The sequence below is a fragment of the Rhopalosiphum padi genome, chromosome 2 (genome assembly GCF_020882245.1).
Source record: "Rhopalosiphum padi isolate XX-2018 chromosome 2, ASM2088224v1, whole genome shotgun sequence".
Classification (NCBI taxonomy): domain Eukaryota; kingdom Metazoa; phylum Arthropoda; class Insecta; order Hemiptera; family Aphididae; genus Rhopalosiphum; species Rhopalosiphum padi.
In genome coordinates, this window is record NC_083598.1 from 42166044 (window position 1) to 42186226 (window position 20183).

At 27.6% G+C, this 20183-nt stretch overlaps 2 protein-coding genes and 1 long non-coding RNA gene across 3 annotated transcripts; 1 reads left to right on the forward strand and 2 right to left on the reverse strand.

Moving 5' to 3' along the window:
* Positions 1 to 3838: 3838 nt before the first annotated feature.
* Positions 3839 to 15782, reverse strand: LOC132920354 (DNA ligase 1-like). Its single transcript, XM_060982681.1, has 9 exons — positions 15636 to 15782; positions 15358 to 15447; positions 12650 to 12965; positions 9087 to 9265; positions 8488 to 8611; positions 7312 to 7427; positions 7063 to 7236; positions 6281 to 6865; positions 3839 to 4332 (listed from the first exon to the last, which is right to left on the reverse strand). Exons 1-9 carry the CDS (start codon positions 15780 to 15782, stop codon positions 4069 to 4071), a joined length of 1995 nt encoding a protein of 664 aa, XP_060838664.1. The 3' UTR covers positions 3839 to 4068.
* Positions 15709 to 16821, forward strand: LOC132920356 (uncharacterized). The gene is made up of 4 exons (XR_009660722.1): positions 15709 to 15849; positions 15928 to 16073; positions 16361 to 16543; positions 16673 to 16821. It is a non-coding gene; the product is annotated as an uncharacterized LOC132920356 (long non-coding RNA).
* Positions 16197 to 18813, reverse strand: LOC132920355 (crossover junction endonuclease MUS81). The gene is made up of 8 exons (XM_060982682.1): positions 18463 to 18813; positions 17978 to 18119; positions 17763 to 17893; positions 17416 to 17519; positions 17124 to 17325; positions 16853 to 17059; positions 16659 to 16772; positions 16197 to 16580 (listed from the first exon to the last, which is right to left on the reverse strand). Exons 1-8 carry the CDS (start codon positions 18586 to 18588, stop codon positions 16338 to 16340), a joined length of 1269 nt encoding a protein of 422 aa, XP_060838665.1. The 5' UTR covers positions 18589 to 18813; the 3' UTR covers positions 16197 to 16337.
* Positions 18814 to 20183: the final 1370 nt, after the last annotated feature.

A 20183-nucleotide genomic window follows, 5' to 3' on the forward strand; every position in this document is an offset into this window, starting at 1 on the left:
ACCTATGTAATTGTATTATATATTTTTTTAATATATCTACTTATATAATACTCGTATTGTACAAACTATGTAACAAAATATAAAAGATCAATGCATACGCTCATACGCATTACAACATATTTTTACTGTTAATGTATTATTCATGTTGATCATAGTTTTCAATTGTATTTAAATGAATTTATATTGCCTCGTCTAAATCAGTCTTAAAATTCATCTAAAGTCTTATCGATTGTAGCAATATATTTTATACATGATGAGTAAGAATGTAAGAATAATAGATTATTGAAATCACGGAGAAAAAATGTACGGAAAAAAGTATTTATTTAGTATGTTTATCTACTTTTATAGTTTTAAAAATGGTTTATCATAAAATTCTTTAAAGTTTAGAACATGCGCCTAACTTTGAACTTTAAAATATTAACAAAGACATTAACTATGCACTATAGTTTACAGTCAAAATTATTAACTTTTGCTTGAAATAAGTAGGAATATAATCAAACTAATCATTACGTTTACGTGATATAAATGATAACGTTGTGAATGGCGTTGCGAACTGCTGTTTATGTAACTATGAAATTATATTATAGGTTTTTTTTAATTAAATTATTAACTTGTAGATTTATATCTTCTGCAATTGTTACTTAAAAGTCAAAATGAGGACAAAAGTGCAATAGACTTACATTTTTTTTTTCAAAAAAAAATAATAAAGGTTTTAATGGATGACGCTCATAGATTCATATTTCCCCGGCCGAAAAATATCTGCACCGGTCATCACCGACCCCCGACCACGAACTTTTACTATGCCTATGCGCATAATCACCCATATAATAAATATTCGTGTAAAACTTATAAAAAAAAAGTTCACACATTGGCCAACGTCGAATACTTCGTGTGCAAAGGTTTAATGGTCGTGTGGATGGTGCGACAATGCAGTGATAAAGACAGCGGCTCGGCGCGCGGCGGCGCTATCCCCAGAGGACGCCCGGAAATTTCCCGACAACGGTTCGCACGATCGTCAGTCGGGGCCAATATTATTATTGCCTCTGCACTTTTGTAGCCGTCTGTCGCGCATATTAAAATATTATAATAACAAAATGTTAATCGCGTGAAAAAAAAATCATCATTTTCTGAGATAATACTCAGCTCGTTTAGATCATCATAATACGTGTTAGATATTATTATATTATAATGTCTGTAAATTGTTATATTCTAAATGTAATGTGATACGCGCGTTCGACTTTACACGGCAGTGTCGTGTAAGCGTTTGCTTATTGTTTTATCTATTGCTATTGCGGTAATAATGAACTCCCCGCGGATGTTTCGAATTTCCCATGCTTGCCGAGGCCCCGTGTCTTTTTTGCTGTTGTGTTATAAGAAATGCTATGGTATTATAATATGCAACTGCTGCAACTTCGGCGGAATAAAATTATGAAAAATAAACGTAGTTTGGAGGATCTGAGTTACAACTCACAATATTACAAATATTTTAATATCTTACCAATAACTACATACGTTTATAAAAAAATATATGCAATTATGTGCGGGTGATGTAAAATATGGAAAACTGATATAAATATAAAAGTTTATGTGAATCAGAAAAAAATAGCAAAAGCATATTATTTTAAAATTAATTATACAAACTTTTCTTTTAATAAAAAATGTGTGGTTCATCGTATAATCATATAATTCTATATAAAATGGTTAGATGTAAGAAAAAATTACCCCCCCCCTCACCCAAAAAAAAAAAAAGAAATATTGTAAAAAGCTGGTCAACACTGAATATACTCATAGAATAAGTTAAGATATATTATACGTTAATTAATGCCATTATCCGTTTATATAAACACTCTATAGTATAGCATTTATATGCAATTAATTATCATAAGTTGTAAAACGTAATCTAAATTCTGTAGATCAATTTATTGTACTTATAAAATATTAAACATGTTTTTAAAATTCGTGTTATTAAAAGATGTATAAGCATTACGTAGTCTAACTACTCTAACTCCCTATCTTCAATACAATCAATAAAGTTAAGAAGGTAATCAAAAATAAATATGTCATTACTTATAGTAAATATTTGCGAACTGTATTTATTTGATTTAATTTAATAAAAAAAAAAATATTTTTTTTAGAAAAAACTTAAAAATACAATATTGTTAATTTAAATTTAGCCATTTAATTATAATATATTATATATTATTTCATTATTATTATTATCATTATTATTACCATAACGGCAATAATTCAATATTATAAATTGTACACGAATTTTATTTAGTGCAACTACAGCTAGGTAACCTACTCGCTAATTTATTTCAGGGACCACTAATTAATATTTTTAGAGTAGCTAATCTAGTAATTCTAGAAGTTTTCGGAGGCCAAACTTACGTCAATGATCAAGTTATTTTTATATATATAACAGTTTGAAATATTCGTGGTTGAATAACCGAACAAAGTTCAATACACTGCTATACACGCCATCACCGCAATCAACCATATTATATTATTTACATAAAGTTTTCTATAATATACAATTTATAAGATAAGTTGATGGTTAAGTGTTCATTTTTAATAAAATGTATTGCATATTTTCAATAAATGCAATGAATTTTATTAAAAACGAAAACTTAGCCATAAATTTATCTTATAGGTTGTATACTATAGAATACTATACAAAATTAATATAATATGGTAAAAAAAGTCAATATTTTAAAAACGAAGTGATATAAATATCTAATAAACATTTTACACTATTTAAAAATGTATTTGGACAAATTGTGCAGTCAAATGAATAAAAAAAATTCGTATTTTACATGACGTGTACTCTGTACGGCTGTACCTCATGTAAAATACGAAGTTTTAAAAAACAATAATGTGTGTCTATATGCGTATAAATAAACAATGCAATTAACTCAACGTCATACATACAACGATATACCCAGCCCCTCCGTTTATCCCCTCAATATTATAAAACTTACTTGCGTACATATTTCAGCCATTCGGGCTTGTCAATTGACAGTTACAGTAGTTGCAGAAACAGTTTTTTTTTTTTTTTTTAATTACAATAATGTTGTGTTTGAAATATTAGAAGAAAAAAAACATTGAAAAAAACGGCCGTATAGTTACTTATAATTGGCGTATTTACAAGGATTCAACATGTGGGGGTATAAAATATATATAACATGTATACGTATTAACGTATATAATATATACTATATATATATATATATTATATTCTCGCATCTGGATATATTATATCTAAGGTTTATATTATTATACCTTTATTTCACCAAACATGCCCGCCTCAATCAGAAATCAAAAAATAATATTTACCTTTCCGACAATTATTAATTTCTACACGTAGTTTCATTGCTTATTTATAAAATCAAAAATTATATATGTTATAACTTGCAACTATACCGCATATTATTATAATTTGAAGAGCCTTACTGAAATTGTACACGCGGGCCAGATAAAGTCACATTACTGTATAGTAATTTTAAAGTATATTGTTCGTTTTCTGTAAACACCGATGAGTATAAATCGTATTTATAAATTTTAAGTGTGAAAATTCAAACTTGAATGTATACCAAATACTACTTGCAAATGAAAATGTTTTATATGAACTGTTTCTTATCTAGATAAACATTTTAAGTGTTTTCTATTATCTTATCTTGATAAAATTTCAATGAATTATCTATGATCTTATATGTAGATATTTATTGGACTATCATTGTACTCGTACAACACTGGTTGTGGCACTACTTTAATTCTGCCTTTTTGTGTATTATAAATAGAAAAAAATTGTTTCGTAACAGCTAAAAACTCGCACAAATCATAATAAATAATATTTATTTCGTTAAAATATCATAATAATTGTGTCATATTATAATAAAACGGGGCTAAAACCACGTTATATAAATATAATGCTATAATAGAATAATGACAATTTATTATAACGTATAGGTATATTATACTTTACAGCACGAAATCGATGTCAATAATAATTATTATTATATACGCGCGTGCCGGCCACAGCGGTAAACTGCAGTATTATTTTTATTTTCATCCGAGTTCGGCCAACACCGAATTCAAGTCTTCTTGCAACACCAGCGACATCTCTTTTTGTTTGTTAACGTCATCCTGGAGTCGTTCCACGTTGGCCTTGAGCAAGTAGTTTCCTTTTTTCAGCGACGTCAACCGCCCCTCGTAGTACTTGGACCGGCGGCATAGGTTGTCCTTCTTTTGTTCGGGCGTGGCCGACGCGGGTGCTTCACCCTCGCTCTGCGGTTCGTCGTCGCTCTCTTCGCTCTCAGACGATTCGCTTTCCTGAAAACATATCACGTGCCGTAAACATAATAGTTTTTTTTTCATAATTATTATCGTACAACACACGGCAATAAATTTCATGATATTATTGATATCTGATTAAAATAAAAAATATATTAGTTCAAAATACCGATGTTAAATAACATCCCCCAATCGTACATTGCATAATGATTATACTATAAAGTAATAGTAATAAATAATAATAATAACCTGAAATTAAACTCTCACGCCTTGTGAAATAATTACCTAATTTTTTTTTTTATCTGGTCGATGAAGACTTTTTACAGGTCACATTGGGTTCTATAGTTAAACTCATTTTTAGAAGTAATACTTTATATAGTTTAAATAATCAACAATTTTTAAGTATTTTTAAATATTATTTCCTTAATATTATTACTAAATTGAGATCTAGTTATTAATCCAATAGATCAGACTACAGTTTTCCTTTTTTAAATTAAAATTTGTGAAATTTCTAAACCATAATCTGAAATGAATTATCATCCATAACACATCATGGAGTCCAGTATTTCATATTTGGTGTACTACTTTATCAAAATATAGATTATATTAAATCTATGTATTATATTATAATATAATAATAATATTTAGATTATACGATCAACAACTAACAAGTGAAATTAGTGATTAATAATTTAGCAAAGCTGTGATTTGAATGCACTAATAGTAAAATATTTTTTAATTAAACATGAACATGCGCGCACTTATACCAAAAGAAAATATAATAAAACAATAATGAAAAAATATTTTTAATAAACCATTTTCAATAACTATAAAAGTATATGATAATTCATATTTACATGTTTTTATTGTTAAAAGTATTATTTTGTGTTTAAACATAACAATCTTAAGTCTTGCGTTATATTTTATATTGAAATTTGTATTTGTCAGCGTTATTGTCAACAACAAATATAAAAATGATTTAGTCAGATTATTGTTGAAATTAACCATAAAACTCATTCGTCTTGGAGACTAATGACAATAGCTAAAAAATAACTGTGTACAGCAATTTTAAATTACACAATTATGTATAATGTTCTCAACAATTCTCAAATTTAAAAAAAAATATAAAAATTAATTTTTATACATACACTGTATAATTTTAATGTACAACTTTTACCAAACTTTATGTTTTTTTAAAAAACAAAGAAAAGCACGTAACGCGAATAATGCAACCTTGCCTTGCAAATAACTTAAAATTATATAAAAAAAATTAATTTTTTTGAACCAATTGAAATAATTAAGTAATTAACTATTGTTATTATACTATTTTTCAATGTTAGTTATCGCAGGATTTCTCATAGGTTCCTATATTGACTTTATAATATTATTGTGTAATTTATGATAATTTTAAGTTTATTATTGGATAAATTAGTTTAAGAAAAACATAAACATTATACATATGTAGTAACATACAACGAATGACAGGATATCTGTAATTTTCCCAGTTTGCCACGGCTGGTAATGAGCAGCAAACTGTTATTTATTATAATTAATAGGGCCCAAAAGTTCATGCATTTGCATGTTTTTACTAAGTGAATGAAAAAGTTGCTGGATGAGATAAAAATTTGAATCACAATCTAATGAGTTCAAAAATGAAATTTTGCATATTTTCACATACTTTAAGGTTTTTAAAAATATATGTACATTTTAAAATAAAATTAATTGCATTTACTTGTGTTAATTATTTTTTTATTGATATATTTCATGAAAATGTTGGACTTTGGGTATATTTAAAAATCTATTTGTAAAAAAATATGTCCTTATGAACACTTAAAAATTATTATATACCTATAACTATAACTATATTATCCTACGTTGATTGTAACACGTAATAATCAATTAACAATGACAACCCATCTATATCCATGATACGGTCTACCCGAGTTATAATTATTTCTACATAGTAAAGCACTTTTAGTGCACTCACTTCTTCCTCTTCTTCTTCCTCTTCTTCTTCATCTTCTTCCTCTTCGTCAGTGTCCCTCATAAGTTTGGCCATCTTGTCCACTTCTTTCTGTAATATTTTGTACTTTTTCTTCTCGGACTTGAGCTCTTTTTGCTTCTTAGCCAACTCCTGTTTATACATCCGGCGGTCCTTGAGCGCAGAATTCTGCTTGTCACGGACGGCTTTCAGTTTCACCTCCAACAGTTTCAGCTCTCTGGCCGTCCTCCTGGCCTCGTCGATCTCTTGTGACGCGTCGCTAGAACCATCATCTGAACTGTCGTCATCATCTTCGTCCTCGTCTTCTTCCTCTTCCTCGGACAGGTGTTCGACAGACGGCATCACAGATAATTTTTTCATGGACATTTGTCGGGGAACCGGCTGTTGAGCGACCACTCTGCTAGACAGCGCGGCTTTCAGCTCCAACTCTAGTTTTTGATTTCTAAGCCAAGCGCTTTCGAGTTTCCGTCTAGTGCTGTCCAGTTCTTCGGCCGTCACATGATACTTCTGTTCCATGTCTTTGACAATATGATCAGCTTCTGTTGCCTCTGCTTTTAATTTATTAATGAGCTACACAAAAATAAGACATAAACATTTTAATGTATGGCAGATATTCTATGAGCCGTTATTACGCTAATCGCAGAAATATATGGAATGATCAATTTAACATAAGACGCTCATCGTTTCGCAAAATACTTATGTTCTTTTAAATAATTTTGAGTAATTTAACTCGGTATATATAATTAATTATATAGATTATTATGCACCTGTTGATCCGTGTCTGATCTCATCGGCCCCGAGGTGCCAGTTGACTTGTCTTTGAGTTCTTCTTGTAGATTTGCAACTCTAGCCAAAAGTCGTTTGTTTTCCCGTTCTAATGCCTCTTTGCTTCGCAATTCCAAGGCGAGCATTTGCTTGGCCGATTGCAAATCGTCTCGAACCTAAAACAATAATCAATCTGGTATAAAGTAAATTAAGTGACAAAATTCTTAAGACGATCAATTATATGGACAAACTTTATCAATGTCATCGAGTTCATCGGGCTCTGCAGCGGCAGCTACGACGTCAGCCATCGACACAGACTTTTGAATTTTTTCATCAATCGTTTCCTGTCTTCTAAACTTCCTGAGACCTAATACAATATATATATTATGAGTTTCTACTCGCTACATTTTGCGAATAGTTAAACATATTATATTAAATACATTTAAAGTGGAAACTGTATCAACTATTTGAATACAAAATTAATTGCTTTGATTTTTTATTATTTAGTATTTATTTTAAGGTATTTTATGCTTATATAATATACGTACATAAAATAACCTTCTTATGATGGATTCACTCTAGACCAACTGATTTTTTCGTTATAAACGAATTTCCGATATAGAAATACTAAAATATACGGAATATAGCCAAGGAATGTATAAGTTATACGAAACTGTTATTATTTTCCATACAACGTGCGGAAATTTCTGTCTTGTAGGAGATCCATTCGTTACAAAGAGATATTACAGTACTTATATATAAATATATATTTATATTTGTAATTTATTATTTGTTTTACTAAAAATCTATTTAACTCTTATAGGAATTAATAAATTATTAATTACTAAAATTAAATAATATCAAATGTTGTTTGAATAGTTTTTTATCAAAATTATAATACATTATTCAATCCGAAATATTAAGACTATTTACCTAATAAATATTCATCACTGTTATCACTACAACTGTAGTATAAAATACAAAGATAAACACATATATCTTGGGCATGGCAAAAATAAATTATTTATTAATTTCTGTAGGTACACGTTTAAATAAAAAAAACAATTTCGATATAATTATTACTTTTTTTTTATCTCACTAAAATTTGTATTGGCCAACACTCAATAATAGGTATTGTATTTTTTTCGAAATTATTTCTGTATTTATATAATTAGATTTCAGATTTTTTTTTTAATCAAAATCGGGGTAGTTGGGATTTTTAATGTCGACATGTATAATATTGTAAAATTCAACAAGTTTCCTGCTACTCACTTCGCCCTGTCCCTATGAGACCTATAAGTTACACCACTATATACTATAATACATTATAATTTCCACATATTTATCTCCTGTATGGCCTTCTATATTGTCGTACACAATACACATGCATTATGTTATTATATTAAATATGTGCAAATATATTATACCTTCTATGTACGGTTTGCTCTTATCGTTCGTCTTTACTTTGCGAAGTTTGACTCCGTGCTGGATGTCTTTTAGCAGCTGATGGTGATCGGTTTCTTCTGCTTTCGTTTCGGATTCATACAAAAACTGTTGAAACAGACGCATTGCGATTATTGTGCATGAATGGTATTTTATTCACCAAGTCTATATGACTACATACCATATACGTATATATACGGTGTATTGTATATAATATATTATATTGTCAATATTACATTTCAACAAAAGTAATTTATAATAGCAATGTTACGAACCGCATGTATTTTAAGATCAAACCGAACTGAACCTTCAATTGTGTGTCGAATCCGATCAAATTTTATAAAAACAAATTAAATATGTTCAAATAAACTTTATATTATTTAATTATACATGAGGCGTATATATATAATATATAGATATAGGTATCAATTTTTGAATTGAACCAAACAGTTTGTAACATCAGTATATTAAGTAGGCACATAAAAAAATTGAGAGAACGACTATTTATTTGTATAATATTGTATACAAATCGCAACGGAAAAATTTCAAGAAAAACAATAACACCTCTGATTTCAACGCTTACCTGACCCTTGGACTTGGTACTAGATATGATCGGAGCACTGCGATCGTTGCACTCAACATGTTTCAACTTCCTACCGCTTTCTACTTCTTTCATCATGTCCGACCAGTCTGGACGCCTCCTCGGTCTACTCCGTAACGATTCCAACTTCTTCATTTTTTCCGGCGTCGGCGGTTTTTGAACTGACAAATAAAATTATTCGATCACTAATGCACAATTATTCCAAAACTGACCTACAGGTAGGTTCTTGCAATATTTATATGGCACGCTCGCAATAATAGCTGTCATCAAATCAAATACACTCTCGCGCGCTTCAAAATCGAAGTGGCAATATAATAATATATAAGTAGCAGACAATAGTTTATTAGTTAATCGTTCTTATCGGATTTATGTACTAACTAAATTCTAATTAAACTTTTCGATTGGAACATTTCCAACACTATATTTATGTTACATTATAGTCATCCTTCGACACTACGTTATACACTTGCGTTTACAGGTACCTACAAGTATACATCTATACTAACAATTTCGACCTTCAGTTTAAACATCACTTTACTGCGATAATAGCCCCACAATATATTTTGCCATTTTGCTATTTGAAAATATTGTTTTTCGCCGTAATCATGGTGGTATACAGCAAGCAATTATTTTTATGAACAACATGTTTAATTATTACAAAATAATTTTTACTAGCTCATAAAAATGTTCAGTTCTCTCATGCAAGTAATTTTTAATTTTCTTTAACAATAATTAGCTTTTAAATTTGAATGTAAATATTATAAGCTTGTATAAAAATTTTTATATTTAATAATTTAGTTTAATGTATTCTACGATAGAAAATTAAATCACTGAAACCGAATAATATTTACAAAAAAAAAATTAAATGTTTATCATAATATATATATAGATACTATAAATAAATACTTCGTTTGAGAACTTAGTTAATAATATGTTTTAAAAAATACTTCCTTTCGTACTAATTCATATAATTTAAACTTTTATGACTTGTTTGGATAAAAGCCAACTATTATTTAGAGACTTTTTTTTATGGAACCTTTATATGAATGACCTAGATTTTATTTCAATATAATAATCGTATCATTCACAGTTATATAACTTCTAAGAAATTTCAAAATTATTACATAAAAATTAAAGTAATTACAAATTTAATTTTTTACACCAAGTTAATAATCAAAATATTTAAGTAGTTAATTGTTAATGCATTTTAAATATTCATAAGGTTGAGATCATAATAAGAAGTGAAAAATAATTTTACGTTTCATATTTTGAAGCGATAGCTCATTTAAAAATTGTTCAAAATGTATTATTACATAATGCTTATATTGTAATTATGCTGTCTTAATTATTTTGATTTAAATTAATTTTATTTGTTTCTATAGTTTATAGTTTTTATTATTTACATTAAAAGCAAAATAACTACATATAAAAATCTAGCGTGAATTAAGCAATATAAAATATAAAATATTTACTATTTAGGCATATTAACACAATCAATAATAAAAAACTAAAATAATACATTTTTAAATAGGTAAATTTATTATAAATTTATTTACTCACAACATTGTAAGTATAATTTTATATTGATAAAATTACTTACATGCATATACTAAATTTTATATTTCATTGATTTATATTGTACTTTTTAGTTTTTTACAGAAATATTATATATTATGTGTATTAATGTAAGTTTCTACACTTGACCTAGCAGGTAAAAGCTAAATACGAATACCCATGTCAATTCCTACATTTTAGAAAAAAATTGTATAATACAGCGGTTCTTAACCGTTTGTAGAATACGGACCCCCGATGAAAGATTTTTAGAAATCGTGGACCCCTTACCAATTTTTTGTCGAATACCTTTTTTTTACAAAACATCCGATGTTATCATAACCAAAATTATAATAATTATTTTATATTACAAATTATAGAAGTAGGCATAACAAAACATACACATTTTTAATTATTTTTATCAAACTTAATTTTTCATAAAACTGTAATATAAATTATTTTGTTTTTTATATTCTTAAAGCTGCCGTGGACCCCCAACATGAGTATTGCGGATCCCCATCATGGGGCCGCGGACCACAAGTTAAGAACCGCTGTATACCAGCGTAAATATATGTAAATTTCTACAAAGATATTAAAATATAATCATTTTAATTATCTTATATGATCTTAATAACAATTTAAAAATTAATTATAGGTATACATATAATTAATATTAAATGATTAAATAATTGTAAAAATAAAATATAGTTTAATTTTTGTTTTAAAATATGCATTGTCAAATTAGTGTACAATCGTCTTAAAAATGTTTTTAAAAATATAATTTTACAATTTTTGGTGTTTTATTTTGGAAACCTATAAGTATTTAATATTATCGTTTATTAATTAATTTTAATTGTTGAATAATCTAAATTTTTGTTTAAAATTTTGTTTTTTAATGGTATATTTTTATAGGTTTTTGTTTGTATGTTACCATTTGTGGTGATTCGGTTCTTTTATTTATGTATAAATTAATTGTAAAGAGTCTTAGAGTTTCGATAATTTTTAAAATTTTAAAATTTGTAAAATAAATATGAATAAAATCCGAATATAACTTTTACATGCATTTATCGTATGTATTCTGTCACAAAATTCTATTATTGCTGAATATTTAGTTTTGTTTGCCATAAAATAGTCTGTAGTAAAACATTCTTCCATTTCCTCTGGATTGAAATAAGGAAGTCCAAAAATATATACCAACCATTTTCTTACATAGGAATTTTCTGAACTATGTTGTGAATCAAATATAAATGACAACCAAACACCTCTGTTTCCGGAAAAATTTCAAAAACTGATACATTGCTATTTTTGCTATTTCGATATCTAAAATAATTCTTTTAAATATAATTCCCACTTGACCCATTTATAGGTATGTATATCGATAATTTTCATTGATGTAATATTATATACATATGTCTTTTTTTTTATATTTGGTAATAAACAAAAATTATCAGAATGTATAGGTACTATTATACTCCTTTTTTAAATTTTATTGCCATAAATTGTGTATAATTGTGTGTAATATTTTTTAGAATAATTAAATTATCCATTATCAAATTGTTTTAACAAATTTATGAATAAATAATTATTTCACTTGGCAAATAATTATCGTATTGAAATAATAATTTAATAATTGTTGTACTTTCTTTTCTTGAATTTGCATATAGGAAAAGCAATCCATCCTTTTCTGGTATCAGTTTTAAATCCGATAAAATCAAATTTCCTTCGTAAACATATATATTTAAATATTTCTTTTCATATTATTTTTTATGGTTTTTCTAGTGGTCTATAACTTTTCTCTAATAAGAATTTCTAATTTGTTGTCATTTTAAAGTTCCGTCATTTACTTTAAATCTATATAGTTAACATTTTTTTTAAATTTTAATAGTACCTACCAATTGTTATTGTATAGCCAACAGCTGTATAGTATACTATATTACATAGATTAAAAGTCATAAAAAGCTTTAAAAATTGTCATTGTAGTGAATATTCCTTACTTATGGGTGGTAAACCACCGTTAGAACTCGCGGGTGGTGGTGGAGGCGGTGGTGGCCCTGGTGCCCGGGACGGCATTACCGGTGCTGGTGGCGGTGGAGGCGGTGCCGGTGCGGAAGGCGGCTTCGGGGGCGGTGGAGGTGTTGGGGCCGGTGTAGGAGTAACAGGAACCTGGACCACCTTGGTCGGTGGTGGTTTTGATGATGGCGATGCCATGGTAGTAGTCGCAGATGTCGGTTTTTTCACCTTTTCCGGAACTTGTGCAACGGCTATTGGCACGACTCTACTGTTGATCTGCAACGGCCCTTGGTGATCGATCTGAATATATGAAAACAAAAGTTCGTACTTGTTTAATATAATTACATTATTATGATTAATTTTTGTTGTTCGCTTATAGTCACACATTAGTGAAAATTCAAAATATTTAAAGATCCTAAAACGTTTTAAAAAATATATGTCCACAAATGTTTGATTAATCTCGCCCCCTCCGTCTCAATTCAATGTCATTATACCATTTTAAAATATATCGATACAATATCTTATATTGGTCACAATAATCCTAATCGTAATAGTCAATATTAAAACTTTTAAGTATTATTAGCTACAAAAGGAAAATTAATAACTACCTAAAAAAATATATTAATATAGGTAAGTACCTTAAAAAAATATCTGGTAGAAATTACTACGTCCTTCCCTCTCAAAGCTTACGACAAATATGAATATAGAGTTAGGAGTCAATATGATCCTCACATTGGCTATCCAGCTTGAAGGATCAAAGGTGGCAACTACAAAATGAACATATTATTATTTTGTTCAATCCTTCGCAAAAAAATTACTTTACTGATTCAGCTATTTATCTGGTACCCGGTTTTATCATGGATAACAACGCTAAATAAATTATTTTCTTCTCAATTACAAAAGTACCCTGTGGCAGAACCAACCTTTTTAATATAAATTGTAAATCGGACGCATTTTTTTAAAATTGTAGTGTATTAGTGTAACATCTTAATCTAATTTGAATAAAAGATATGCTTATAATATTTCTAGCGTTTATGAAGTAACAATTTTTGTAATAACACTTTATATAAAGTGCAGTGATAATAATATGCGATTTATCGGATTTTTTCAAAATTCAAAACACAGAGCCAAGGCGTGTAACCATAATATATAACGTAACCTGTATAACCTGTATTAACCGAAATAATTATAGAAAACCGAGTATAATTGGTGGAGTACTTATAACTCGATCAAACCATAATCCACAATTTAATTTCGGTCACCAGAAATGTATATTTACTCTAATCGATACGAAGAATACATCAGCGCATTTTATTCAGATAAAATCACTTTTTTTGTAATTTTTAATAATCTTGTAGTAAAATCACCCAGAATAAAAAGAGAATAATATTTTTGAAGCTATGCATAAGCATATCGATGTATCTAAAATATATTGTCTATATAAAAAATCTAATATCAATTTAAATTTATAATTATTTTTTTTTAGTCAAATAATAATAACCGATATATAAATGTAAAACCTCTTAAAATATCATCCTTTATAATTTTTGTGATTGATGATTTTGTTCTAATGGATTACTCAAAAACCATTAAAAATCGTTTGACATAAATACGTTTTATCTATACATTGCACATGGGTCTGATGGTCTGAGAGAAAACAAAACCTAATATACCAACATCCTAGTTTAGAAAACTATACTACACACTATACAGCCGTGGAGTTACAAAAATTATATTATGCACTTCTATCTTTTAAATTGTATTACCTAGGTCTGCACTAAATTACTTGTACGATAGGTACTAATAAATTTATTAACACGATTTCACCAAAAGACCAATATTAATTTGATTTACAGTTGTAAAATGTAAAAGTTAATGGTAATATTATGATATGAGTTATAAATTTAATTATTATTTAAATGTTATCACTACTGTGGTTTTATTAATTACTGAAAAATATTTCATATCGGTTATGAATTTATGATACTAGTTGTACACTACTAGCGATAGGTTGCAAATAATTTTCCGTTCCAATTTTAATTATTTTTTGTTTTATAGTAACTCCGCCAACTAAAATGCATTATAGAAATAAATATTTTTTACAGTTTACTTATGGACCCGTTTTACATTATAAAAACTAACTTTAATACTAAACTGTTCATCTGTACAATATTAATTTGTTTTAAATAATTTAACTATTTCTATCGATGTATACTTGAACTCTGTATATTACATTTTTATTACCAATTGGTTTCCACGCTTCATTCGTATGAATAAGCTATTTCGGTACATACCTATGATTAGTGTGATTTTTAATTGAATAAGTTATATATTTTTTTAACTAATTACTCGTGTTTTTTCACGTGGGAAGTAAGCTCATTATAAGTTATTTATAAATAACGTCCTCATGACTTTATTTTTTTTAAGTGCATTTTAAATGCATATATATATATATATATATATATACATGGTAACGTATCAGATCACCTTTCCAAAACGCATTGTAAATATATTATATACGGTGTAATTGTGCCAATGCCTACATTTTATCAAAATTAAAATTCAGAACCATTCTAATTTATCTATAATAACTTGACAATTGTCAACCTACCAGCTCCAAATGCTTCAAGTGCAAGTACAACTGCACTAAATATACCTATTGTAGGTATGTTATAATAAATGTGTTGCTTACTTTGGGCACGATTTTTATTTCGGTAACTTTTCTGCCTTCTGACGGTCCAACTTTTCTTAATTTAAAATGTTTCGCTTCATCGGAGGCGGCCTGTCGACATGAGACGTAACAAAAAATAATATTTATTAAAATAATAAACAATAATGAATTTGTGTCTGAGCAAATCGTTTGACAGCGGTTCACGATACGCGAAAGTGCAGTGGACACGAATTTTTTAAAGTGCAGCAATCAAACGAAACGCATCGCAAAAATATGCATTTAAATTTAAAATTATATACTGCGTTCGATGGTTGGTCATCGGTGACGGTGGAAGCGGCAGCTGCAGTCTTATCTTTGGTCCTCCACGGCACAGTAGCCTTCGGTACCGAGTTAGGTCCATCTTTCACCCACGGTGGACGAAATCTCTGAGTGTTTCCGCCGGACATTCAAAATGTTCTACTGTACAATATAAATAGACAACAAACGCAATATTAACACCGATGGATGATAATGGTAATAAATTAAGATTTAATTGTGTTAAAAAAACAATAATAATAGTTAGGTATATTTGTATTTATTACATTTTGCTAGACTAACTGGAAAGAAAATTCGTTAAAAACGCAGAAAAACAGAACGAATGGCAGTGGCGAACTGGACGGCATAAAAATAGAATTTATTATTATGGTGTGGGAAGATATTTCACACTGTTTGGCGACATTCCATATCAAATACTCGGTGTAAATATATATATTTATATATATCATATATAATAATATACCATGTGAGGGAGACAAGGAGAGGGGCGAGGATATACAAAAAAAAACTCGTACACATCTCAATGAAACTCAAGAAAACACCAATTAAATAGCATCATCAAAAATGACTATATTTTAAATATAAATTTAACACATTTATTTTTATTACTAAAATTATTTTCACAGTAAAGTTTACCAAACAAGTATTCATAATTTCATTATTTAGCTTTACATTTATATCATAATTTATACACGGTTGTCATTTGCAGAGTATATTTGAAACAATGTCTTGCTGATGGCCGGACCGACTGTTTTGATTGGTATACCATAAGATATATTTGATAATAAAAGTGGATTACCTGATCTTTTAAATGCATTTACAAGTAATCTCGGACTAGGGTATTGTTCAACAATTGCAAATGCCTTATGAACAGACAAACCTCGGATCTGAAGTAATTGTCGAATCAGCATATCTCGTACAGTCATGTTCTATTAATTAATTAATATCATATTAATCATACTACAGAAAATTAAAAATTAAAATTATTTTGTATGGCACTAATATACCTTGTTTTTTGCAGAGCTCGAGGAAAAAGTTTTAAAAGATATAAGTTTTACAATGTTTGAGGAGTTTCCATAACCGGAATCGACTTCATCAACATGAGTTGTAAGCGTTTTGTCCTGTAAATAATTTAAAAACATCAATAAACTTCAAAAATAAATTGATTTATATAGAAGAGTAAGACAATATTATACTATACCTTAAACATATTTGTAAGTATATTAGAGAAGTTTGCAATATATTTCATAGACTCCAAATGATTATCTGTCCTCACAATTGTAAATCCATCTATGACCTCAGTGTTTGCCAATGCTTGTTGTAAATGAGATATTGGTAATCCATGATATTTTTTTTCATTCTCAACTAGATAGATTTTATTTTCAAGTCCACATTGTTTTAATCTAAACTATGAAAATTAAGATTTACAAACTTATTGTAGAATATTATATTTTCATAAAAAATTCATTTACTTTCTGCTCGTGAAAACGGCCATCCTGAATGCTACCTGATAAATCATCTAATCGTTTTCGTTCAAGTATATATGGTAACATAAGTTCTTTTCCGCTTCTATCACGACAAATCCAAGCAAAATCTCCAACACTCAATCGTCTCATTTCAAAAGTCACATTTAAAGATGACAATTCTGAAATGACTTTGTCTACATTGGTTTTTCTAGTATAAAAATAAGTATCAACAAATTAAATATACTTGTTTGGAATATACCTACTGTTATTAAATCATAATATTATACAATACACATACCGTAAACTACTAGATTCGCCTGTATCAATTAACAACATTACAGTAAATTCATTTGGCCACAAAACTATCTTCTCATTTTCTACCACAGCTGTATGGTTATTTTTCTATTTCAAAAAGATTCAATTACAGAATATAAACAATGTAAATTATTTTTGATCTAGGTAGTGAAAATCTATGCAACCGTAAATGTAATGAAAAATGTATAACCATTAAAAAAAGGTTAATTACTATATTTTTACTATATTATATTTGTATAATATTTATAACTCAACAGTGACATAAAAAGTTAGTGTTTATTTTAGTGATGGGTTTCTGTAGTCTCTACCTAATACTTTTTTTATACTTACAGGAAAATCATTATGAGTAAGAGAAATTATTGGATTCTGATTTTGATTACTTTGATTACTTGTTGAAGGTTTTAAAACATTGACAATTTTTGTATTTTTAGAAATGTCAGCTGTAATACCTTCATCTGCATCTGCAATATATCATTTAAATCTGTGAATATTAACATGTTATATAAACAGAATAATTAGGAAACAAAAAATAATTATTTAGTTACCTGAAACTGTAGATATCTGCTTATTGTGCTGTTCAAGCTGCTTATCCAATTTGGCACATAATTTTGGACCAAAAAATTTTAGAATTAAACATTCTTTTCCGCTCTTAAATGGCAATGGACATTTTCGCAATGAAATTAATGCCTATAATAATATGTAAATCGTTAAAAATTGTCAAAATAATTATTATACATAGACACAATATAATATTGTATAATGATATGATATATAAATGTATATAATTTCTTTTAATTTTAAAACAGTTAGGCATTATAAAATTTGTAAAATGTATTACTATAAAATAATAGACTTATATTTACAGTTTAATACATTATACAGTCCTCCATAGTCTAGCCTCAATTCATGTAAGAAATACTATGTATGTATACACACATTTAACGTTAAAAGAAATCATTATATAAACATAGGTATTGATAGGATTTTAATAGCCTACAATTTAAATAAAAAACTCACAAAATCAACTCACACGTTGATAACCATGACGGACTTCCAAACCTTTATCAGTAGCTTCTTTTAACCATTCTGAAATCCATTTTTCAAACAACGGATTTGGTGATTTGCGACTTTTATTTTTAGTAGTCTTCTGTGACATTTTAAATAATTAAAATTCATAGATAGAAAGTTTTTTTACTAGAATTAAACTATAATTGAATTACAATAAATAAACAACAATCAGTTTATAATACATTTTGGTGAAATAATACGGTCACATAATTTTCAAAAACGTATAGAAAAATAATTGGAAAATAACACAATTCAATTCAGTAACGAAAAATTCAAAAATTTAATTTAGAAAAATGCATGTCTATAATCATTGATCATTGGTCTAAGCCCTTTGATCTTATCAAACTTGATAGGTGATAACAAAAACGAGTATAGTTTTATTCTGTGGTATAGTCACCACCACGATTAAAGATATATATATATATATTTAAGGTATATCTTAAATCGTGATAGTCACAAAACAAAAAAACGGTGTAACCAACCGTAATTCCATTATACTCTAAAACAAAACAATGCTTTCTATTCAATTTCGTCGGTATTTATTAAATTTTAAGAGAAACGATGAATGTATATTGCTTTTACAATAGTTAAGACTGTTAAGAGTTAACAATGTGAATTATTTTAAATAACGTGCAAGAAAAAATGATTTTTTATTTGTTTTTGTGCTTTTCTGCCCTTTATACAATTTAAATATTTCGACTTTTTATTTTGAGCTATTTATAGACATTTGAAAACTGAATTTTTTTTTCATAGATGACGATAAAAAATTATTCGCCTAGTCAAAATTCTTGAAAATTTAATAAAAACGATTTATATAAGTTTTTCTTGGATATATCTACATAAAAATATTTAGACACAGTTTTGTATGCATTTGAAGTTCAAATATTTATAAAATTCGTCAACATTACAACTAAGTATTTTGTAGAAAAAAATTATAATTTATAAAGTCGTTAATTTATATAACTAAAGTTTGAAAATTTAATACAATATTTCTCATAATGTCATAACAATTTCATAGTGACCAACTAAAAAATGTATAAGTCAATTATTTTTTATAGACATTTGAAGTTCATATTTGAACAAAATTATGTATTTAAACGATGAATATCGATGTTCATTATTATTTTGTTGTTATTTAAAATCATTATTCGTGGTAACTTAGGAGTTAGGGCTTTAAAGTATGTTATGAATTTTATTTCGCGCAAAGATATTTTCAAAAATGTAGATTACTTTTAAAATATTTACAGTGATATAATAATAATATAGTATTAATTATATATAAATTATTATTAATTATTATTATTGTTATATACTATACAGTCAATTAAAACCCATTACTTGCCCACTTTTTAAATGACAATACGGTTGTGTGGTTACAGGGTTTATTATTATTTTTTAATTGAACAGGCTTGTAATATATATAATTAGGCTTAGGCATGACAATAAACAAAGTTATGTTAATAGATTTATAGAAGATTGGATAGACTATGATAATTTAAAAAATATAATACCAAACTAATGTATTATCATCAAATAGCCCAAATATTTAAAAACGTTTATCGATTTCATCTATAAGAACATTTTATACTTGTAAAAATCTTCGGAGTACCTATAATGACAAAGGAGTACGACTTGACTAAGTATTGTATAAAATATATGTTTAGATTATTTTAGACTATATTT

Excerpts from the sequence above, each read along its gene's own strand:
- LOC132920354 (XM_060982681.1), bottom strand. The coding sequence starts at position 15,782 with ATGTCCGGCGGAAACACTCAGAGATTTCGTCCACCGTGGGTGAAAGAT. Across the intron at positions 12,966-15,357 it reads AAATAAAAATCGTGCCCAAA|ATCGATCACCAAGGGCCGTT; the intron begins GTAAGCAACACA and ends TCATATATTCAG. Across the intron at positions 7,237-7,311 it reads AACTCGATGACATTGATAAA|GTTCGAGACGATTTGCAATC; the intron begins GTTTGTCCATAT and ends TTATTGTTTTAG.
- LOC132920355 (XM_060982682.1), bottom strand. The coding sequence starts at position 18,588 with ATGTCACAGAAGACTACTAAAAATAAAAGTCGCAAATCACCAAATCCG. Across the intron at positions 17,520-17,762 it reads TTACTCATAATGATTTTCCT|AAAAATAACCATACAGCTGT; the intron begins GTAAGTATAAAA and ends TTTTTGAAATAG. Across the intron at positions 17,326-17,415 it reads GGCGAATCTAGTAGTTTACG|AAAAACCAATGTAGACAAAG; the intron begins GTATGTGTATTG and ends TTTTTATACTAG.